The 21623-nt window shown below is 40.5% G+C and overlaps 1 protein-coding gene across 2 annotated transcripts in view; it reads left to right on the forward strand.

The window, feature by feature from the left end:
* Positions 1-21623, forward strand: part of CCSER1 (coiled-coil serine rich protein 1) — a 446682-nt gene that overhangs the window by 61050 nt on the left and 364009 nt on the right. For both annotated transcript variants that reach the window (XM_034065046.1, XM_034065047.1), the window contains exons 2-3: positions 15121-15217; positions 20068-21423. In XM_034065046.1, the coding sequence (XP_033920937.1) occupies positions 20112-21423 (1312 nt within the window). In that variant the 5' untranslated portion in view covers positions 15121-15217; positions 20068-20111. The remainder of the gene's footprint in view (positions 1-15120; positions 15218-20067; positions 21424-21623) is intronic.

Below are 21623 nucleotides of genomic sequence, written 5' to 3' on the forward strand. Positions count from 1 at the left end.
GCAAACAGCAGATGTGTGGTCTAACGATTAGCAACAGAACTTTTCCACTTGAGGGTTTGGGTTAGGGCTAAAATAATCCGTGGTTAGCATTCCATTCATAAGGCAGTTTTAGTTGTAGGTTCTCTCTGTCCCCGCTGTTTGCTTATGCTGGTTTGTGTTTCAGAAGGGTTTGCCGCTTAAAGATTTTGGAGCTCATCTTGACTCATTGCTTGCTCTGAACTACTGAAGATGTTGATAAAGGATTCAAATAATTGAACTTAAGACAGAACCACAAGTCTTGATATGTAATGAACTTGTACAGTAGCAACGTGTACTTGAGCAATAACTCACTTTGGGAAACAAGTGGCAGAAAGGTGTTGATATATTAAAATAATTGCTTAAAAAAGTTTCATACATATATTTCTGCAAAGCTACTGTGTTGTATTGAAAAAATCTGTCCAGAAGTCCTAAGAAATGTGTTGGTAGCCATTGTAAATAATGTTCCTCTTCTGTTGACATTACAGAGGGAATATCTACTGTGGCATGTTTTTGCAAACTAATTTTGCATGACAAGATAGGTACATCAAAAAAAGAGATTACGGTGCTGTAAAGGGTTATCTTTGCATCTTCTAGTTCCTCCAAAGGACTTCTTGCTTGTATACCCTATATAACCGAACATCCATTAATTTACGAGTTAGAACCTACTTAATTGGAAGTGTGCTGCCTTCATTAAATATACCCAAAATCTGCGAAGGATGGAATTTCAGGACGCATTCTGATCAGTTTATTTCTGGCCAGTGACCAGGGATGTGTCTCAAGCCCTTGCACCACTCTTGCTGGATTTGCCTCCTATGTCTCTGTTCTCTTAGTCACTGGGTTCTGTAACAGGAACAACTGCCCTGACAAAAGCCCATGAAAACTCTTGCCCCCCAGATAAGAGCTTGGGAAAACTTCCCGCATGTGCAGCTCTTGTGCAACCCATGTGGTGGTGGTCAGGAGGGACAGGGTCGAGGAAGTTGGGGTCTTTTTGCCAGTGAGGGGCTACGTGACCATATTTGACCAGGGTATAAACAGAGCCCCACTGGAAAGCCATTTTGAATGAGTCCTTTTCAGAGCTGTGGGCGTGCAGCTGAGGACTCGTCTTGATTCAGGATGGCAGCCAAGGTGACTGCTGGAGGTTGAAAGCCCTCCCTTTAAGAGGTGATTTCACACACTGGATCATTTGCCATAAGTTTCAAGAATCTGCAGTGTAGTGAAGAATTCATGTGACATCCCGAATTTGTAGTCCATGTTAGTGAAACTTGAATTGAGTTTGGGCAATACATTTCAATTATCCTCGACTTATTGGTTCTGTGACAGGTTCCTGTAGCCGTGTGTTTGACTCAGGCAGTCTTCCATTCTACACATGGAAAGTCACAGTTGTTACAGTGATGGGTTCCCAAACCCCTGCTTTGATTTGTAGTGAAACTAAAATTGGCTAAAAGTTTGTCAAAGACATGATTACAATACGTGTAACGTTGGCCGAGGAGGAGAATGTGTGATCTTTGTGAATGAAGAGGGGTAGGGTGATAGGAGCAAAGGAGGGTGTTTTGTCAGTGGAACCAGTAAGATGTAAAATTCGATGTTGTTCTGTGCAGTCATTTTTGCACCATTACTCTAAGAGATGAATCTAGGACAGAAACAGAGCTCTGACCTTAGGGATCTGAGAGAGTATTTTTTTAATACTGTAGCAAGATGAAGAAAATCTGAAGTAACAGGAAAGGAGGGAGTGTGGCATTTGAATGTGTCTAACTCAAGATGTGAGAGCAGCCTGACTTGATCCTGTGGGGCTGGTTACAGCAGTGTTATTCATGGGCAGTGTAGGAGGCATCTGATTTTGTGTCTGAGCTTTAAATGCTGCTGCTGCAGCAGTCCTGTTTTCCTGCTTCTTTGGAGAACACTGGAGAATTTACTTGAGTGTGATTTCTCTTTGGTTGGAAGGCCCTTTGAAACACCCCTGGGCAGAGTTACTTGCTTCAGTCTTTGAACGTTTGTTTGTTATTAACATTTAGCTTGGAGCTGGTTTCGCATAAGATGCTAATTGTTGGGGATGTCCTAGCGTGCAGCGACAGCATTGCTTGCTCTGCATGTCCTACAATGCCCTGTCCGTACCCCCTAGCCTTTGGGAGCTGTGGCTTTCTAGTCAGAGACCTGCGTCGTCTCCTTTTCCCAGTCTTAGCACATTTCATTGTTCTATCTGCTGAATGTCCTCCTGCAGGTAGCAGCTGTGCAGGTGCCTCAGGTACTTCTTCATCATGTCCGGATTTTCCTTCAGCCGACAGAGGAAGTCGTAGTTCTTGCAGGAGCAGCCACCCTGGCAGCATGTCTGTGGAGGAGCTGAGGGTGTCTGGCCCATCTCCTGCAAATGACAGGGCAGGGAGAATGGTGAAAGGGTGAGGAGCCTCATCGGGTTGAGACCCCTCTGGCTGGGCTTGGTCTCTCCTGGAGAAAGTCAAGTTTGATTGGGCACTGCCTGGGTACTTGCATGCAGGTGGCTGCCCCTTAGATAATTTCATCTTTTTTTCTGAAGATGAGTTGTTGTAGAATCACAGGATGGTTTGGGTTGGAAGGGACTTTTAAGGTTGTCTTCTTCTAATGCAGGGACACCTGCTACTAGATCAGGTTCCACAAAGCCCTATTTAACTTGGGCTTGAATGTTTCCAGGGATGGGGCAGCCACAGCTTCTTATAAGCTATCTTATATAACTTTCCCATATGTCAGTTTAAAGTCATTCCCCTTTGTCCTGTCACTACATGTTTTTTTAAAAAGTCCCTCTTCAGATCTTTTGTAGTCTCCCTTTAGGCACTGGAGGGCTGCTCAAAGGTCTCTGCATAGGTTTCTCTTCTGCAGTCTGAACAAGCATAAGTGTCTCAACCTGTCTTCTTAGAAATGTTCCAGCCCTGAGATTATAGCCCTCCTCTGGACTCACTTGAGCAGGTCCACATCCCTCTTGTGTTGGTGGTGCCATAGATGAATGTAGTACTGCAGGTTGGGTTGTAGGAGAGAGGAGTAGAAGGAGACAGTCTCCTCCTTTGGCCTGCTGGTCATGCTTCTTTTGATGCAGCCCAGCATACAGTTGTCTTTCTGGACTGCAAGTACACATTGCTGGATCATGTTGGGCTTCTTCTTGTCAACCGATGCCCTCAAGCTTTTCTTTGCTGGTCTAATCTGAATCCACTCTCTGCCCAGCCTGTAGCTGTGGTTGAGATTGCTTTGACCCAGATGCAGGACCTTACACTTGGCCTTGTTGAACTTGATTTGTCTGGCACTGGCTCACTTCTCTATCCCATCATGGTCCCTGTTTGTGGCATCCCTACTTTCTAGTTTTTGTACTGCACCACGCAGCTTGGTGTTGTCAGTGAACTTGCTCAGGGCACATTCAGCAATTGTCCATGTCACCGACAAAGATGTTAAACAGCACCGGTCACAATACTAGCCCCTGAGGAACACCACTTTTTCCTGGTCTCTACTTGGACATTGAGCACAACTCTGATTGTGATCATCCAGCCAATTCCTTATCCACTGACTGGTCTATTTGCCAAATCCATGCCTTTCCAGTTTTGACACGGCAGTTTCATGTGGGACAGTGTGAAATGCCTTGCACAAGTTCACGTATTTATATAGATATCAATTGCTCTTCCCTTATCCACTAGCACCCTTGCCCTATTGTAGAAGGCCTCCAAAATATCAAAGAAAAATCAAATGGAGTTATAGAACAAAGAATAATCAATAAACACATTCAATTTCTGGAAAATCATGAAAATAGAAGGAGAGCTGAAAATATGCAGAGATTGAATGTTGAGCAAGTATGCTCATTTTGGGTATTAACAAGAGTTCTTATTTACAGAAGCTGGTAATAACACTAGCTTAAGTGTCCCCATTCTGTCTTTTAACTCAGTAGTTTGTGTGGTTTGAGAACTTCATTATGTAAGAAACAAAAAGATCAAGGGGTACACAAAAACTGGAATATATGGAGATTAGTGTATTTTTTGTATTAAAATGTAAATGTGTGGTGCTTTTTAAAGACATTCACATGTTCTGCTATGGTGTAGGAGGACCTTTTTCAGCAGCCATGTTAAGCAGTTCTAGCCAGAAGATGTTTTTCTACCGAGTAGAGTTTCAATTGTGTCACTTACTTTCATTTTTATGTTGCTCATTAAGGGACTATTCCAGAGCTACATGTCTCAAAATCAGTTTTGGGGCATCTTTGTGCGTTACTTGGAATTGACACTAGCATGTAGGGTCTCTTTCTTTATGGAGTTATTCTAGCACACTTTGTGTAGCTGACAGTTTTTATATGTCTTTCCATACTTTGTAGCTCTGGGAACTGGGCAGACTTGCTGTCATGGTTTGAGCATGTTTTGAGGGTGTTTTTGTTCAAGGTTTTTTTCCAGCCAGGTGGAGGAGGGGAGTCCGGGAGGAAGGAGAGACAGGGCACCTGACCCAGGCTAGTCAATGAGGTATTCCATACCATAGCACGTGATGCCCAGGATGCATATTGGGAAAGAGAAGGCTGGAGGGGGGAGCTCTGGAGAAAAATGGAGGAGGGAGCACATGGTGCTCGGCCAGGCAGGGTGGAGTGAGTTATGGGTCGGTGGCTGGTGGTGTGTTGTATTCTTTTCACTTGCTGTTTGCTGTATCATTATTATTTGTAGTAGTAAATGGCAGTAGGGGTTTTGTGTTATGCCTTAGCAATTAAACCGTTCTTATCTCAATCCGTGGGGGCTACATTCTTTGGATTCTCCTTCCTAACTCTCTGGGAGTAGGGGGACTTGGTTTAAACCATGACACTTGCAGAGTCATGGGATGGTTTGGTTTGGAAAGGGCCTTAAAGATCATCTAGTTTCAACCTCCCTGCCATGGGCAGGGACACCTTCCACTAGACCATGTTGCTCATGACCATGAGCTAGTAGACCATGTTGTTCCATCAAATCTGGCCTTGAATGCTTACAAAGATGGGACATCCACAGCTTCTTTGGGTAACCTGTTCCTGTGTTTCGCTACCCTCATCATAAAAAAATTTCTTGCTTGTGTCCAATTTAAACCTAACTTTTTTTAGTTTAAATTTGTTGCTGCTTGTCCTGTCACTAAAGGGCCTGGTGAAAAGTCTCTCTCTGTCTTATAAGCCATTTCTAAGTATTGAAAGGCCACAGCAGGGTCTCCTTGGAGCCTTCTGTTTTCCAGGCTGAACAAGAGCCTTCTCTTCTCCAGGCTCTCTCAGCTTTTCCTCATAGGTGAGGGGCTCCAGCCTTTGGATCATTTTTGTGGTCCTTCTCTGTCCAGTGTTGTACCCACCAGTACCTTAGTCCTTCTCTGCAGGGCTGCCCTTAATCCATTCATCCCCCATTTTGTGTTGGTACTGGGGGTTGTTCTGACCCAGCTGTAGGACCTTGCTGTAGCCGTGTTGAACTCCATTGTGAGTACTTAGATAGTAAAAGAGGTCATGCAGCTTAATTTACTGAATTTTCGTTTCTTTTTTATTAATCTTTTCCCCCACCACCAACTTTCTTCAGACTTACCAATGATGGTAAAAGTAGCCATGTGCAAAGCTACTTACCTCAAAAAAACATAACTAAATTAGCAAAACATCTTTAGTCAGAGGTCAGTGATATGTAAATGTTGGTATCTCGTAAGTATATATGTAGAAATAGAGTAATATGTACTACTGAATTAGTTTTTAATTTAAAATTATTACGTATTTATGTGCAAAATGTTTACTTATTAGGAGGTAATTGGGAAAAACCCAGGCTCTTTTTTTTGGCACCTCTTTTATGCATTTGAAACTGTGTTTAAAAAACTTGGGAAAGCATGGAGACATGTGTTATTTAGCTGTCTTGTAATCTAAGTTTTATGTTCAAATGCAGATGTGTGAAATCTGCTTTTGTGTCTCTGATTTTTGGAACTGAGAGCCATATGGTATCTTGGTTTTGTGTTTCTTAGATCTTCTTAATTGCGGCTGCATAGCAATTAGGGTTGTGCATAAATTTAAGAAAATAATATATTCATTTGTTCTTGCTGTGTAAAATGTACTGTGAATTCATTTCAGCCTTTACAATAACCTAGAAAGGCATTCAGAATGGGGCAATTTGGTTTACAGTTATCATGTAGCTAATTTTACCCTTTAAAGTTTTACCATTCCATCTTTTATAATAAAATGGTAAGACTCAGTATGTCCAAATCATCCACTTGAAGGAAGGCTAAATTATATTCTTGTGCACTGATCCAGGAAAGCACTCAGCATTGTGCTTATGTCCCCTTGAAGTCAATGGGACCACTCATATTTTGAAAGTTAAGTATGCGATTTTAAGTGTTTTACTGAATAGGGATGAGATTATTCTCAAAGTGAAGCATGTGCTTAAGTGCTCAGCAGAATTGAATTAGTTAGCATCTATGAGCTAGCACAAGAAAAACTGAACCTTTTGGCACACTTGTTCAGAAGGTCCTGTTTGTGGGTTCCCGTTGAGTTTTACCAGTTCTGAGATAATGTCATTAAGCAGTGTGTCAGTAAACTCTTTCATGTGATATCTTTAAAAAAATGAAAATTGTAGAATCATAGAATAGTTAGGGTTGGAAAGGACCTCAAGATTATCTAGTTCCAACCCCCCTGCCGTGGGCAGGGACATCTCACATTAAACCATATCACCCAAGTCTCTCTCCAACCTGGCCTTGAACGCTGCCAGGGATGCAGCATTCACAACTTCCCTGGGCAAGCCATTCCAGTGCCTCACCACGCTTACAGTAAGGAACTTCTTCCTTATATCCAATCAAAACTTCCCGTTTTAAGTTTTAACCCGTTACCCTTTGTCCTATCACTACAGTCCCTAGAGAAGAGTCCCTCCCCAGCATCCTAATAAGCCCCCTTCAGATACTGGAAGGCTGCTATGAGGTCTCCACGCAGCCTTCTCTTCTCCAGGCTGTACAGCCCCAACTTTCTCAGCCTGTCTTCATATGGGAGGTGCTCCAGTCCCCTGATCATCCTCATGGCCTCCTCTGGACTTGTTCCAACAGTTCCATGTCCTTTTTATGCTGAGGGCACCAGAACTGCACACGGTACTCCAGGTGAGGTCTCACGAGAGCAGAGTAGGGGCAGGATCACTTTCTTTGACCTGCTGGTCACACTCCTTATGATGCAGCCCAGGATACAGTTGGCTTTCTGGGCTGCAAGTGCACACTGAAGCTGGCTCCTGTTCATTTTCTCCTCAACCAACACCCTGAAGTCCTTCTCTGCAGGGCTTCTCTGAATCTCTTCTCTGCCCAACCTGTAGCTGTGCCTGGGATTGCTCTGACCCAGGTGTGGGACTTTGCACTTGTCATGGTTAAACTTCATGAGGTTGGCATCAGCCCACCTCACAAGCATGTCAAGGTCCCTGTGAACGGCATTCCTTCCCTCCAGCGTATCAACTGAACCACACAGTTTGGTGTCATTGGCAAACTTGCTGAGGGCACACTCAATCCCATTGTCCATATCACCGACGAAGATGTTGAACAAGAGCGGTCCCAACACCGATCCCTGAGGGACACCACTTTTTACTGGTCTCCAACTGGACACTGAACCATTGATCACAACTCTTTGTGTGTGGCCATCCAGCCAGTTCTTTATCCACTGAGTAGTCCACCTATCAAATTGATGTCTCTCCAATTTAGAGACAAGGATGTCATGTGGGACAGTGTCAAATACTTTGCACAAGTCCAGCTAGATGACATCAGCTGCTCTACCCCTTTCCAATAGCTCCATATCCCCATCATAGAAGGCCATCAAATTGGTCAGTCAGGATTTCCCCTTATTGAAGCCATGCTGGCTGTCACCAACCACCTTGGTCATCTCGATGACTTTAGGACTCTTCCTCACTTGATTATGGTTTTGTCACCGAATTTATATTTTTCCATCTTCGCCTCTTTTATTATCTTCCTTTTTTAAAATGATTTTGCATTTTTTATCTGCTTTTTCTGTAACGGTCTGTTCTAGACATTTATCTTCCTCTCTAGGTTGAGTGGAGACTTTAATTTCTTCTTTGAGTTTCTGAGCATTTTTGTATTCAGTAGACATCTCTCCTTTTAGGATGCTGCCTTACAAGTTCTCTATATTTCTGTGCCTTGAGATAGTTCTTCAAACTGCCCACATGGAATTGACATGGGAAATTTTTTCTGTCATTGTTTCTCTGTTGCTGTTGGCATCCTTGCTAACCTTTTTCTGTATCTTTTTTATTTGCTGAACATTTTGGTATGTTGGAAATTGTTGGAGGGAAAATGTGTGTTACATGTTGTAATGAAAGAGCAATTTAATCTTCCTACCAAACCTGAAGGCATGTTTAAAGGCGATACAAAGCTGTACAGCTTTTTTTAGTTAACAATGGCAAGGTACATGAGGGACATCTGGGAATGTACAGTAGAAGTGGTACCTGATAAGATTAACTGTCACCTGCTCTGACCAGTTCTGAGGGTAACTGTTAGAAACTGCTGAAAATAGTGGTGGAAGGAGGTTCAAGTTAACAGGTAATTGCCTCAGTTGTGAGAGGCAATATGGTAAGGCAATAAACCTTAGAGCAAAAGGCAGGTGTAAAAGATTATCAGTTGAGTATGTTAACTGCAGGAACTGTTTTCACCCATTTTGGGCCTATGTGTACACTTTCTTGTTGCTCAAGAAAGCTGAATGAAACAAGCCGAGTAATTTGTTCTTAGCAGCCACCATACAGCTCTCCTTTTCTGGAAACGCACTCCCTTAATGTAGTCAGTATTTCTCCTTGCCTGTTGTTGCTTTTCACCATTCCCTGGTGAAAAGCAGGGGTTTTCAAAGGGTTGCTTTTCACCATTCCCTGCCTCCACCTTTTCCTCCTACAGCATGTTTTCTGTTAAAGGGGATGCCTGGAAGAAGTATTTGTTTGGGAATCAGTTTTAGTATTTGATTCTTAGGAAATAACCTGAGATCCAAGGATCTGAATCTGAAATGTGAAGTTAAAATATCTAGTAGGTTAAAATGTTCCTAGTATAAATGTATCATAATTCTCTGTTAATGCAGTAATACTTTTCTTCAGCCTACTATCTAGTTGTCTCAAGTTGCTTTTAAAGGACAAAATTAAATGCCTGACTATGATCCATGTGTTAAATGAGAGGGATAGGTTTTCATGGGCCATTTGATCACAGAGCAGATCATTTGCTAAGTAGAGGTAATACAGTTGATGGCTTCAGAGAGTCTTACTCTTCCATCTAACATCTGGATAGTTATTTAGTACTTGGGGTAAATGGAAACTGTGATAACAGTTCCATGATACAAGTACCAGATTAAAAAAAAAAACAAACAACAAACATCTTTTGTAAACATTTCTGTGTTGGACTTTGGCTTGAATGCTAACATTAAGGGAATTCTGTGTTTTGTGCCTATGAGCTACTGATTTCCATTAGATGTTTATTTTTCTAAGGGCTCCTGTGAACTTCTATGCTGTTTCGTTTTTTTTCTGGTTAGGCAGTTCTGAGTTTGCAGACTGGTTTATTCTTCCCTTTTCTGTGCGTGCCTTGTGGGCTTGGGCTTAGACCTTCTTAACCTTCAGTTTTCAAATCAAAATGTATGTCTTTACTATGTATGTGTGAACTTGGTGTATGTGTTTCTGGACATGACTGCTATGGCACTTGATTGTCCTAAATTATGCTGTACTTACTGCCACAGAAATGTGAGGCACTGTGTTTCAGTGTTTAACAACTTGCAATCAGAATTTGAGTATATGAGCATATATTCAGTTGTCGTGAGTTTCCTTCTCTGTTATTGTTTTTATTAGCAAGATGACAGATTGCAATAAGTCTGATTAATCCAGAAATAATTGTGCTTTCAATATAGTGAAAGGGGAATTGCCTGAGTTGTTGCTTAGATTCATAGATGTCTTAAGTATAATGTGGTAAATACTGTGATTATTTCTAAATGTAGTATGGTGGATTCTTAAAAATGTATTCTTATAAGTGATGTCCAGTAAAGTACATTAACAGAAAAAGAAACTAAAGCAATTAGTTTGTAATTAAAATGATAAAATTACACAATATTGGTGATGGTAATTATGAACGTATTTAACATTCGGCCTCATGAGGCATGCATCTTACATGTGCTAAAGCCTGCAGGGAACAGGAATCATGTGGTTCTCTTTCATTAGTTTTGTAAGCTGTGAGTACCTTTTCTGGCACAGTCAGTGAGGACTATTGGCTCATTTTGCACCACCAGAGTTGTTTTGGGGTATGAGTTGAGAATTGTTTTCTGTTGCTCTTACGGGAATTTGGAAAAGAGCATTCTTACTCCTTTTGCTGTTAATGATTTTATTTTTGTGTAAAATGGTCAACAGCTGCTACAGTGAGGTACTACAATTACCTTATTATTAAAGACTGATCTGTAAATTAGTCCGCCTAATATTAGGCAGAACTTCCACAGTTTGTTTTCATGAATACTATTAGCCACACTGATTACTTATTTTAAAAATCCTTTAACTGAATACCCTGGAGTACTTCTTAATTGCCGCATCCTTTTCATTGTGAGGATGTAAGGTACACCATTGGTTCCTCTATCTCAATACTGTTTTCTCAGTACTGTTTTCTCTATCTCAGTACTACTTTCAGCAGAAGCTCTAAGCAGACACTTAGGGAGACATAGGAGTGGAGCACACATGTCAGGATCTTCAGAACTGCGTGATTTCTCAGCCTGAAGACAGGCTTAGACAGGCTTAGAAAGTTGGGGCTGCTTAGCCTGGAGAAGAGAAGGCTGCATGGAGACCTCATAGCAGCCTTCCAGTATCTGAAGGGGGCCTACAGGGATGCTGGGGAGGGACTCTTCTCTAGGGACTGTAGTGATAGGACAAGGGGTAACGGGTTAAAACTTTAATAGGGGAAGTTTAGATTGGATATAAAGAAGTTCTTTACCGGTAGGGTGGTGAGGCACTGGAAGGAGTTGCCCAGGGAAGTTGTGAATGCTCCATCCCTGGTGGTGTTCAAGGCCAGGTTGGACAGAGCCTTGGGTGACATGGTTTAATGGGAGGTGTCCCTGCCCATGGCAGGGAGGTTGGAACTAGATGATCTTAAGGTCCTTTCCAACCCTAACTCTTCTATGATTTTATGACTTGCTGGGGTTCCATGTATCTGTGATTTTCATTATAATCCATTAAAGGATTTTGTATTTGGTCAGCATAAAAAAAAATACGCAAACAAAATCCTGCTTCCATCCACTTAAACTGGGATCTGTGTACTAGGAGTGATGAGGTCGTACATATCCAAGTGTTGCTTTTGCAAGAGTTAAAGAATTAGAGATGGGGTGACTGAGGCTTGTAGGGATGAAAGACCACATGGTTTAAGTCAGCATGATTCAGTTCAGTGAAGCCCAATGAATTTTCAACAGATGAAGATTTGGTCAATTTTAATGCAGTTAAGGTCACACATTCACCTGCTGATAGAGGTAATAAATGACCTCAACCCTTGTCACCGTAGTTGCCATATACGTAGCAGAAACAGGCAGCACCTGGAAAAGCAGTTGGTCTGGAAGATGTGCAGGGAGCTTTAGCATACAAACTAAATTGCTGATGACACTGAAGTTGTGATTCTGGAAGGTAAGAGGAATAGGCACGGGAGAGCACAGAACAAAGAATTGTAGTTCTGCTGGGACTGTGTAGTACTGAGACAGTTATGAGATGGTTGCTTGAAATGAGCAATAGGACGCCTTTGTAATATGTCAAAAGCCAGATTTTAGAAGGAGCACGTTAAAGCAGAACTTGAATTCACGGCTGACTGCACAAATCATCTGGATCATGCTCTAGAGAGGTTTATGATGTCTTATGAGCGAGCAGAATATTTCAAGGTTTTTTTTTCTTTTTTTTGTTTGTTTGTTTGGTTTGGTTTTTTTTTTTGTTGTTGTTTTGTGGGGGAGCCGATAGAGATGCTTTGAATGGCTGTGGGAGTTGTAGCCAATCTTGGTGCTTTGCTTCATGCTACCGATAAATTTTATGTAGTGAACATGGGTACAGAGTTAAAGCATGTTATTGCCTGTATTTTTCTCATGAGAATACCAGCTGGTTTGCACAGTGCTGATCTGTTCCACTTGAATTCTGAAGCAAACGGCTGGCAAGGAGACTCTCCCTCTCCGACAGTCCTGGGCTGAGGCTGCTTTTCTCCTGCATGAAGGAATAAACAAGATTCTTGATTCTTTCTAGGTTGCTTTTCCTTTTCAGTTAAAATAAAATACAGCTGAAAGTCAAATCACTGTCTAAATATGAGCACATCCCCAGTTACTTAATTAGTAAGTACTATTTAGTTACTGTTAGAAATTACTACTTAGTGTGAAGTCCAACCATAATTATTTTCCTGAAAGCCTTAATTGAATGAGATTTTCTGCTATCTAAGCATCATAAAATGACCACCATGCATCATGAGTGAGGGTGAGTGGAGAGAAAAATGTGAGGGAAGAAGGATACCATTTGATCCTATTGACTGCTACCTTGTCACCAGGCTGCTATCTCTATCCATCAAAATAGGTCTCAACATCAGTCCATGTCTTTTTGTCGTGTTATGGTATAATTTCCCTGTGCACCCAGGTACCTGTGTAAGTCACACTTCTCTTGTTAAAAGTGAATAATTTATTGCTTACATTATCCAGCATTTGGAAATAGTAATCAGCAAAGTGGATGCTGTGACATTTTATGCACAAACAAGCATATAGAATCATAGAATAGTTAGGGTTGGAAAGGACCTTAAGTCTTCGATACTTCTGTTTCCAGGTTATTATTTATACTTGTAACTGTTTCTAATTAACCTGTAAGCATTGTCTGTATCAGATGTTGGAAGAAACGCACCGTACACTTCTTCAGAATTCAAATAAGTGGTAGAAGTGAAAGAGATGGGTTCTTCTCTGTTGAAAAACCCAATAAAACATGCTAAAACATGAATATGACTAACTGCTTCATTGTGGTATGGTCCTTGCCCTGTTTCTGACCTTTTTGTGTCTGATGGTTGAATACATGGAAATTAATCGTTTATCTCCTTCACACAGTCAGCTTTTTGGCAGTACATGATCCCAGCTCTTACTGGAGTATAATTGGCTGGTGGGTGTGTGTAAAGACTACTAGCAAGATTGTTCCACTTCTGTCCTGCTATTTTCTGTATTGTACTGAAGTGCTTTGAGATAGTCTTTGGTGTAATACAGAGGCACTGGAAGTTGGGCGCGATTTAAATGTAGTTAGGAGAGAACTGTCTCCTTGAGGTTTCTAGAAATCATTTTTCCTGGTTCTCTTTTAATAAACCCACAGTTTATCTAACACAAATGTGATGAATTTGCATACCTGTTGATAATAAATGAAAGAATAAGTTGTTTGTTACCTGTCTCATGCTAACGCTTGCCTTTTGCTAGTTTAAAGTCAAAAGAAAATATATTGACAACCTGTCTCCAGTTTTCTTTGAATGCTTGTTGCACTTCTGATTTCATCCCAGCACTAGGATAGCAGTTCACAGAATCATAGTTTACTTTAGGAGGGTCCTTCAAAGGTCGTCTAGTTTAACCCCCATGCAAGGAGCAGGGACATCTTGAACTAGATCAGGTTACTCAGAACCACATCCAGCCTGACCTTGACTGTTTCCAGGGATGGTGCATCCACGGCCTCTCTGGTCAACCTGTGCCAGTGTTTTACCACCCTCACTGTAAAAAAATTTCTTCCTCACATCCACCCTGAATCTCCCTCTTTTACTTTCAAACCATTATCCTTTGTCATGTTGCAGTAGGCCGTATATGTTGGGCAGTCTTCTTTTGTTTGTAAAAACTATAGAAAAAAAATAAACTCCGAGTAAGTGCAGAAGTGGTAGTAGCTTAAGAAATTTTGCACTGAGAAGACAGCTATGGCTGCTGTTCCACAAAATACATTCTTGAGCTGTGTACCATGCTGTGAGGTTTACATGCAGAAGGAAAGAAAAAAGGAAAAGTATTATTCACAAAAGCAAATGGGGCTATTACGTATTTCACTCATTTCATTTGCAAAATAAAATTGCTTCAGTGTTAGTAATCCCACCTTTTTTACCTTTTGCGTTGTACTGTACAGGCATTTATTGTCATTTGTAATATTTAAAGCCCTAAGAACTTATATGCAGGTGTTTGCTTTTGTTTTAGATGTAAAACAATATTTTAATGGCTTTTTTAGGCTTATGTTTTTGTGTATAGGATTGCTCATAAAACCAAGTCACGAATGTCCTAAAGAGACAAATAATATTGGAATAGAATTGAAACAATATTGAAGCAAGTATACTTAAATGCTGAGGACAATATAGTGCTGGAATCTGACTGATGAAAATTTTATGATCTGTGTGGGAGTCACAGGCTATGATGTTACTATGATGTTACTGTGATGGCTAAAGGACCAGGCCTTGTGAGTGCATCAGCTGCATTAAGACTTCTGTCAACTCACCAAAAATTAAAAATATTTATTTTCACCTTTTTTTGGTGGGTATTTGTTGGATCCTGGGGTGAATTACACTTTTCTCTAGGTCTGAAGCCAGCTTGCCTATAAAGACTTTCTCTTACATGGTCCCTTGCTGCCTGTCATATGGTAATGCTTACTTGAGGGATGAAGCATGTTTGCAGTTTAAGTTTCACATATTAGTTCAGTGTGTTTTGCTTTGTTATATGGTTCTTGATTCAAATCATTAGAGAAAATATATCGTCTTCTTTAAATTATGAGTGCAGCCTAAAAATCATACAGCTGTGAAGGAGAGATGTAAGGAGCAGGGGAGTATTGATGTTTTGCTCTGATTGAAGGTTGGGGCCTTTCATCGCTCAGTTTAAACTTAGCTAATTCAGTTTTGTTCTTTGTGTAGAATGTATTCTTTGATGTTTCTAGGAGGTGCATCTTTAAGGAGAGCATCTTCAGGAAAGCTTTGTTCAGAAAGTGTTAAGAGACAGTAGCAGGCTGGTTATAAAAGGAGTGTTTGTACTGGCTTAAGCATTACAGTTCTCTGTTTAATGAGTATATATTAGCTTTGGGTATGTAATCGTAATTATGATAATAGAAAACGTCACAAATAATTTGGAGTCCTAAATTTTACCTGAAAGGCAGTGAGAAGTGTAACAGACACTGACTTGCTTTTTCACACTTGCAGTCAATGAAAGAGGAGATCCACGGCTCCATCTGCTGGCATTCACACCCACCAGCAAGAGTGGCTCTTCACTGAATGCACTTCACTCCGGCACACTTGTGTGAGTAACTGCTTAGCAGAAACTGAAATAAGAAATGCTGGGGTTTGGTTTTTTTAGCTGGTGGGGTAGATTTTTCTGGAGGCATTGGTGTAATGTTTTGACAATTTTAGCTGATTTAATATTTGTGTTTTGTTTTTTTCTTTTTTGCTGTTGCATTCACTGGAAGCTGAGTAGTTTCTTTCTTTTGACAAATTGCAGTAATATATAAAATATAGAGCTGCTTATATAATTCTTGCCCTGTAAATTTATGGTTTTTATACTCATACAACTGCTGTAGGCAAGATAAAAACCTAATATTGTGTAGTTGGATGGTTCTCCAAAGATGATCTTTCAAAGGAAAAAATAAGCTCCAAGAATAAAAAAATTGGCCTTTTTGTTTTCTCTGGAGATTAAGTACGTGACTTTAAGTTATTTTTGAGAATAATTTTCATTTTTCAACATTTTGGTGCAGGCCAGTGTGAAAGGAAACTATTATTATTAGATTAATTTTTAAAATTGCTTATAAGAGAAAAAATGTCTTGTTCATATTTTGCCTGTTTCTCATTTGCATTGGTTTCAGCACAGGAGCTCAGGAAACTGTCTGAAGTGGGGAAGATGCTCAAATAGTCCACCATTACTTTGGCTGCAATTAAATGTTTTCAAAACAGTTTACTTATTTTCCTGTAATATATCAAACTTTGTCTTGTTGTGCATCAAAAGTCCATTCCAATAAAAGCAAAATTTGAATGTCTGTCTGTTGCAACATGGAGTAAACACTTCAGTTTCAGCAGTAACTGGATTTTAGAATTAAAAAGTATTGCAAAGTAATGGTTTGTGTATTTGGCCAAGAATCAGACATATCAGCATATGGTGTAGGCTATTTTTTGGCTGTTCACGTTATGTGATAATTTGTCCTAAACAAGGGGCCTGATCTAACTGAAACTTTCATGGACTGCCACTTTTCCTTCATCCTTCTTTTTTATTTGACTACTTGTTACTATTCTAAAAACTGTAAAAATTTAAAACACACAGAAGTTTGTATTAGGTCGTAGGTTGATTGTGTAGAATTAGAATTGTTGTCCAGTTTAAGTGTGAAAGAGTTGACTGGAATGGCATAATAGCATTTCAGAGGTGTCTTTCTCTGCTGTTTTCTTTTTTCTCTGTTGCAGCTTTTAAGAAGGATGCCAACAGGGATGAGAGTGTTAGGCAGCAGAAAATTAGTGGGTTTTAAAGCATATGCAGTTGGAGTGAATTTTGCTTTGTAAGGGTTACTTCTATAAAGTGGAAAGTACAGCTAATTACATTAAATGTGGATGCTGAAAGGAAACACCTCCTATTTTACCCATTATAGTATATGTATGGCAGTTTGTAACACCTCTGCAATAAGCAAAAAAATCAATGAAAGATTTTACTTCTTTAATATCTGAGGGTATTAAGTAATACTAATAATGTTAAACCAGTTTGAAATACATACAACTTTTTCCTGTGTTACAGGTAGAATTGTTATTTCAACTCAGTGAAAAGCACTGGCAGTTAATACACTTCAGAATGTATATGCGTGTGTGTATATGTAAAATAATATATACAAATAATCAAAATATTAATGCAGCATTCAAAATATTTGAACTGTATATTTACGTAAGCATTCATATATGCATTTATACGTGTATGTGTACATGTATGTGTAGGTTTTAAGAAATGTCCTCTGATAGTTATTGCAGACCTAGAATGAAAAGTATATTATAATTACTTCATATTTTATAGGTGAGGATTTCTGCTGCTTAGTCAGTAAGAGAAATGTTGATAGCTTGTGCTCTTCCTTCAAGATGTAAGGGAAGAGTGACTGAATAAAAACCATTTTGTTATCTGCAGTTAGAGATAATGTATTAAAAATTATGACCACCTGGGAAGCTAAGGCCATGTATATTCTTAGAAATATTGTTAGGAATAATCTCTATTATTATTTAGACACAGCCTTAGTATTTCCAGCGAAAGTTAGTATGTGATTTTTGTTCAGTTTTCTGCTTCCTTCTGCTCTCAACTTGGTGAATTTCATGATTATAAACCAGGATGGTTTGTTCTCCAGTGAATTGACAAAGTGTGGGCAGGAGAGTGAATGATGGGAGCAAATGCTTTGCCTGAGCATAAGTCCTTTCTGTGGCACTATGGTGATTTGATTTGTTTAAAAAATATTTTGCTCATCTGCTACAGTTGTAAAACTGCATTTGAAAGGTTTTTTTTTTCAGCAGTTATTATGTCTCTTTAAAATACAAGGAAGAGCCCCCAGAATCTCTAGGCTTGGGTTTTGTGTATGTGCATATATATACATGTCAGCATGCCTACAAGTAGATATTCACAACAGCAAAAAACCCACAACACAATAGGTCTGGAGGTGGTTAAAGAACTGAGAGGTTTGTACAGGGAGGGTGAAGAGGATTGCATGCATCTTTCCGAAGTCCATTTTGTAGACAGATGAACAAGCTGGTATAACATAAGCCTCTGGGTTCACAGGGTCTCAGCTTCTCTGTGCTGTTGCCTGCGCTTTTGCTCTTAAAAGTGGTGTAAATGCAACCTACCTTATGTGTCAGTGAAATGGAACAATGGCTGTGCATCAGTTTGGTGGATATGAAATTATTCTGATAACCTGTGTGTGTCTGTACCATCAGTTTGGTCTCAGTCATACTGAATTCAAGTCTGGGTTTCAGTTGCAGAACCTAGGCATTGTCTAGGTTGGGGTTTAGAGTGTCACCAGAGATCGCCAGTGACTTATATTAGTGACTGTTCTCAAACTATTTCTTTCATCTTAAACTACAGAATTGCTTATTCATCCCCAGTGCTTGTGAATATTGTGGCTGTCTGGCAATGCATGTTCAGGCTGGAGCTGTACGAGCTTTTTTTAAAAACATGTTAACAATGCAGAAAGTACAGTTCAATGTTTAGTCAGAAACAGCCTCTGAACTTACGTGTTACCCTTTTGTTCACAGTAATGTAACATACATGTACTTTTATTAATACTTAAATATTGTCTTCCCAGTTTTATTTTAATATATGTATGCATATATATACACTGCATAAGTACGTATATTGTTTGTAGATATTTGTTGTAGTGATCATTAGATGAATGAATTTGTTTTTGAACTTGACATACAAACATTGTTTAGATAAATGACCTGATTTTTATTCCTACGTGCTAAACACCTGCAGCTCATGAAGTTGCACTCGGGCATTATACCTACTGCCTTTCTTATTTGTGCAACTACATATCATGTGTTTTTATTGCTCCCTCAGTGGTCCTGTCTCTTACAGTGATGGTTTATATAATCATAGAATCATAGAATAGTTAGGGTTGGAAAGGACCTTAAGATCATCTAGTTCCAACCCCCCTGCTATGGGCAGGGACACCTCACACTAAACCATATCACCCAAGGCTTCATCCAACCTGGCCTTGAACACTGCCAGGGATGGAGCATTCACAGCTTCCCTGGGCAACCCATTCCAGTGCCTCACTACCATCACAGTAAAGAACTTCCTCCTTATATTCAATCTAAACCTCTTCTGTTTAAGTTTCAACCTGTTACCCCTTGTCCTATCACTACAGTCCCTAATGAATAGTCCCTCCCCAGCATCCCTGTAGGCCCCCTTCAGATACTGGAAGGCTGCTATGAGGTCTCCACGCAGCCTTCTCTTCTCCAGGCTGAACAGCCCCAACTTTCTCAGCCTGTCTTTGTATGGGAGGTGCTCCAGTCCCCTGATCATCCTCGTGGCCCTCCTCTGGGCTTGTTCCAACAGTTCCATGTCCTTTTTATGTTGAGGGCACCAGAACTGCACACGGTACTCCAGGTGAGGTCTCATGAGAGCAGAGTAGAGGGGCAGGATCACCTCCTTCGACCTGCTGGTCACACTTCTTTTGATGCAGCCCAGGATATGGTTGACTTTCTGGGCTGCAAGTGCACACTGAAGCTGGCTCCTGTTCATTTTCTCCTCAACCAACACCCTGAAGTCCTTCTCTGCAGGGCTTCTCTGAATGTCTTCTCTGCCCAACCTGTAGCTGTGCCTGGGAATGAGAACAAAAAGGAGATAGAACTGATATATCTGCTGTGCTGATAAAAATGAGTCTTTGTCTTCTAAATATTTATTAAAAAAAAAATCTAAGGGTGTATGACACACTTTTCACGGATTTCAAAACAACTGCAAAAGTAGTTAATTGTGAGCAAGTATGCTACAAGAGGATTTCAGAGGAGTGTTCAAGTGAAACATTCAAGTTCATATCTAGAAACATGTCACCATGTTTTGACAGTAAATTCCTAGCACTTGTAGTTCCTTAGGAAGAATTTTTCATGATGCATATTTTAGCTTGATTGCAATGCCAACACTTTTTTTGCTGTAAGGTGATACATACACCCTTTAGCAGGAGCATATAAAGGAATTAACAATTCAGCTGAAAGTTCAGTCCTTTCTTGCAAAAATCTGAGTATTCAGGAACACAAAATAATGTGTTCTAGCCAAATCATGAAAAATCAAGTCTCTTAATAGAGCTTACAGTTTATAAGGTGACTTGTTCTAAGAACTTGCATAAAAGGACATTTGTATATATTTCGGCATGTACGTTTTATACTCTTAAGCATCATGATCTGCATTATAATATAATACTATATATATGTAATATAACACTTTTTCATCCTCATCTTTGCTCAGCTGCTGGGTTTTCAGTGCTGTCTACTGACTATCACTTTGAAACTCTAGAAGTCTTCAGTAACACATATGCAACAACTTGCCGCTATACAGAAAATTGATGTTGCATTTAGGGTGATGTAAAGCCTGTTCAAGTGGACTTGGAGGCTGAATAACTTTTTTTTCCCTTTTTACCCCAGATTAATTTATTGGCTGTGAAGAGCCACGGACACTTTGTGCCCTGATGGGGGACTCAGGATCCAGACGATCGACTCTAGTATCTCGGTTGCCAATATTCAGGAGAAGTGGTAGCCGGAGACACGACTCTCTTCCCTCCTCACCTTCTTCTGCTAATGCCATTGGTGCCCACACATCCTCCCCATCCAGCACTAACTCCAGCTCAGGGAGCACAGGCAAGCGCCGGAGTATCTTCCGCACTCCTTCCATTAGCTTCCATAACAAGAAAGGAAGTGAGCAGAAGCCTGACTCTGCTAGTCAAAATGTTAATGTCACAAATGGTGCCCAGTCTTCTCTCAGCGCTTTTCAAAAACTGAGCTTAGAGGAGCACATTAAAAGCAGAGGAAGACATTCAGTTGGCTTTGGCAGCTCACGTAGCAAGAAGATAACAAGGTCTTTGACAGACGATTTTGAAAAGGGAAAGGAGCCTTCAGCTAATAAGAATGTCTTTATAAATTGCATAAGCTCTGGGAAGAATGAGGGTGATGATTCAGGCTTTGCAGAGGAGCAGAGCCGATACTCTGTCAAACATTCCACACGGAAACTTCTCCCTAAATCTTTTTCTTCACACTACAAATTTTCTAAACCAGTACCAGAGAGTCAGTCTGTTTCCTCTGTGCAGCAGTCCAGGTGTTTGCTAGACATTAAATCATATGTGGAAAGTGAACCTGTGATCACCAAGTCCTCTCCTTCATGCTCAGCTGAGACAACAGAGTGCATGGGAAGCTCCTTACAGTCCCCACTGCTCTCAACTGACCTTACAGCTGCCCAGACGCCCTCTGACTTTGTTGCCCTGACAGAGGATTCTGTTTCGGAGGCCGATGCTCTGGCCAGCAACGGGACTGGGGTGCTGCTTGCAGAAGATTTTGGCCACAGTGTCTCTACCTCTCAGATCCTTAATCCTGTTGCTGCTCCTGCGGGGGAAATGGATTTTGTAGAAAGTACTGGCCATTCTACTGGTGTATCTCTTGTGAGTCCTGCAAGCTTGTGTAGCGTTGACTCTAGTACCTTATTCAAAGCCTCAGCTCCTAGTCAAACAAAAATGTCGTTGCAAGCCAATGAACTACATATCAACAATGCCAGGCACATAGGAGAAATTAACTCTGCAGACACACATTTAGAAAACTTCAAGTTACAGCTTAGAGAAGAACCAGGGATACCCTCTTCAAAGGCACAGGGATTGAGTGGGAACAGAGATGTAAGCACACCGTCCAAGCACACAGGAGGGATAGTTCCTGTAGAGGAGTCTGAGATCGTTCCATGTTCTGAACCTCAGTCCTTTAAACCACAACAGGGTTATGAAACAAACTGTTCTAAAGGTATGTCATGTGGTCTTTTTGTTATTGGGTTTGGGGTGTATGTGTGCTTTTTGTTCTCAGTTCTTCTGTAAATATTGTTTGGTCATAAAAGTGTTTTTGCAGTTGGAGGTGCTAGTTAGAAAGTTCAAAAGTTATGAATTATGTCTTCCTCCTGAAATGGTAGGAATTAAAGTCTATGATTATGAGTTCATATTTTACAG

Source organism: Melopsittacus undulatus, chromosome 7 (assembly GCF_012275295.1).
Source record: "Melopsittacus undulatus isolate bMelUnd1 chromosome 7, bMelUnd1.mat.Z, whole genome shotgun sequence".
Classification (NCBI taxonomy): domain Eukaryota; kingdom Metazoa; phylum Chordata; class Aves; order Psittaciformes; family Psittaculidae; genus Melopsittacus; species Melopsittacus undulatus.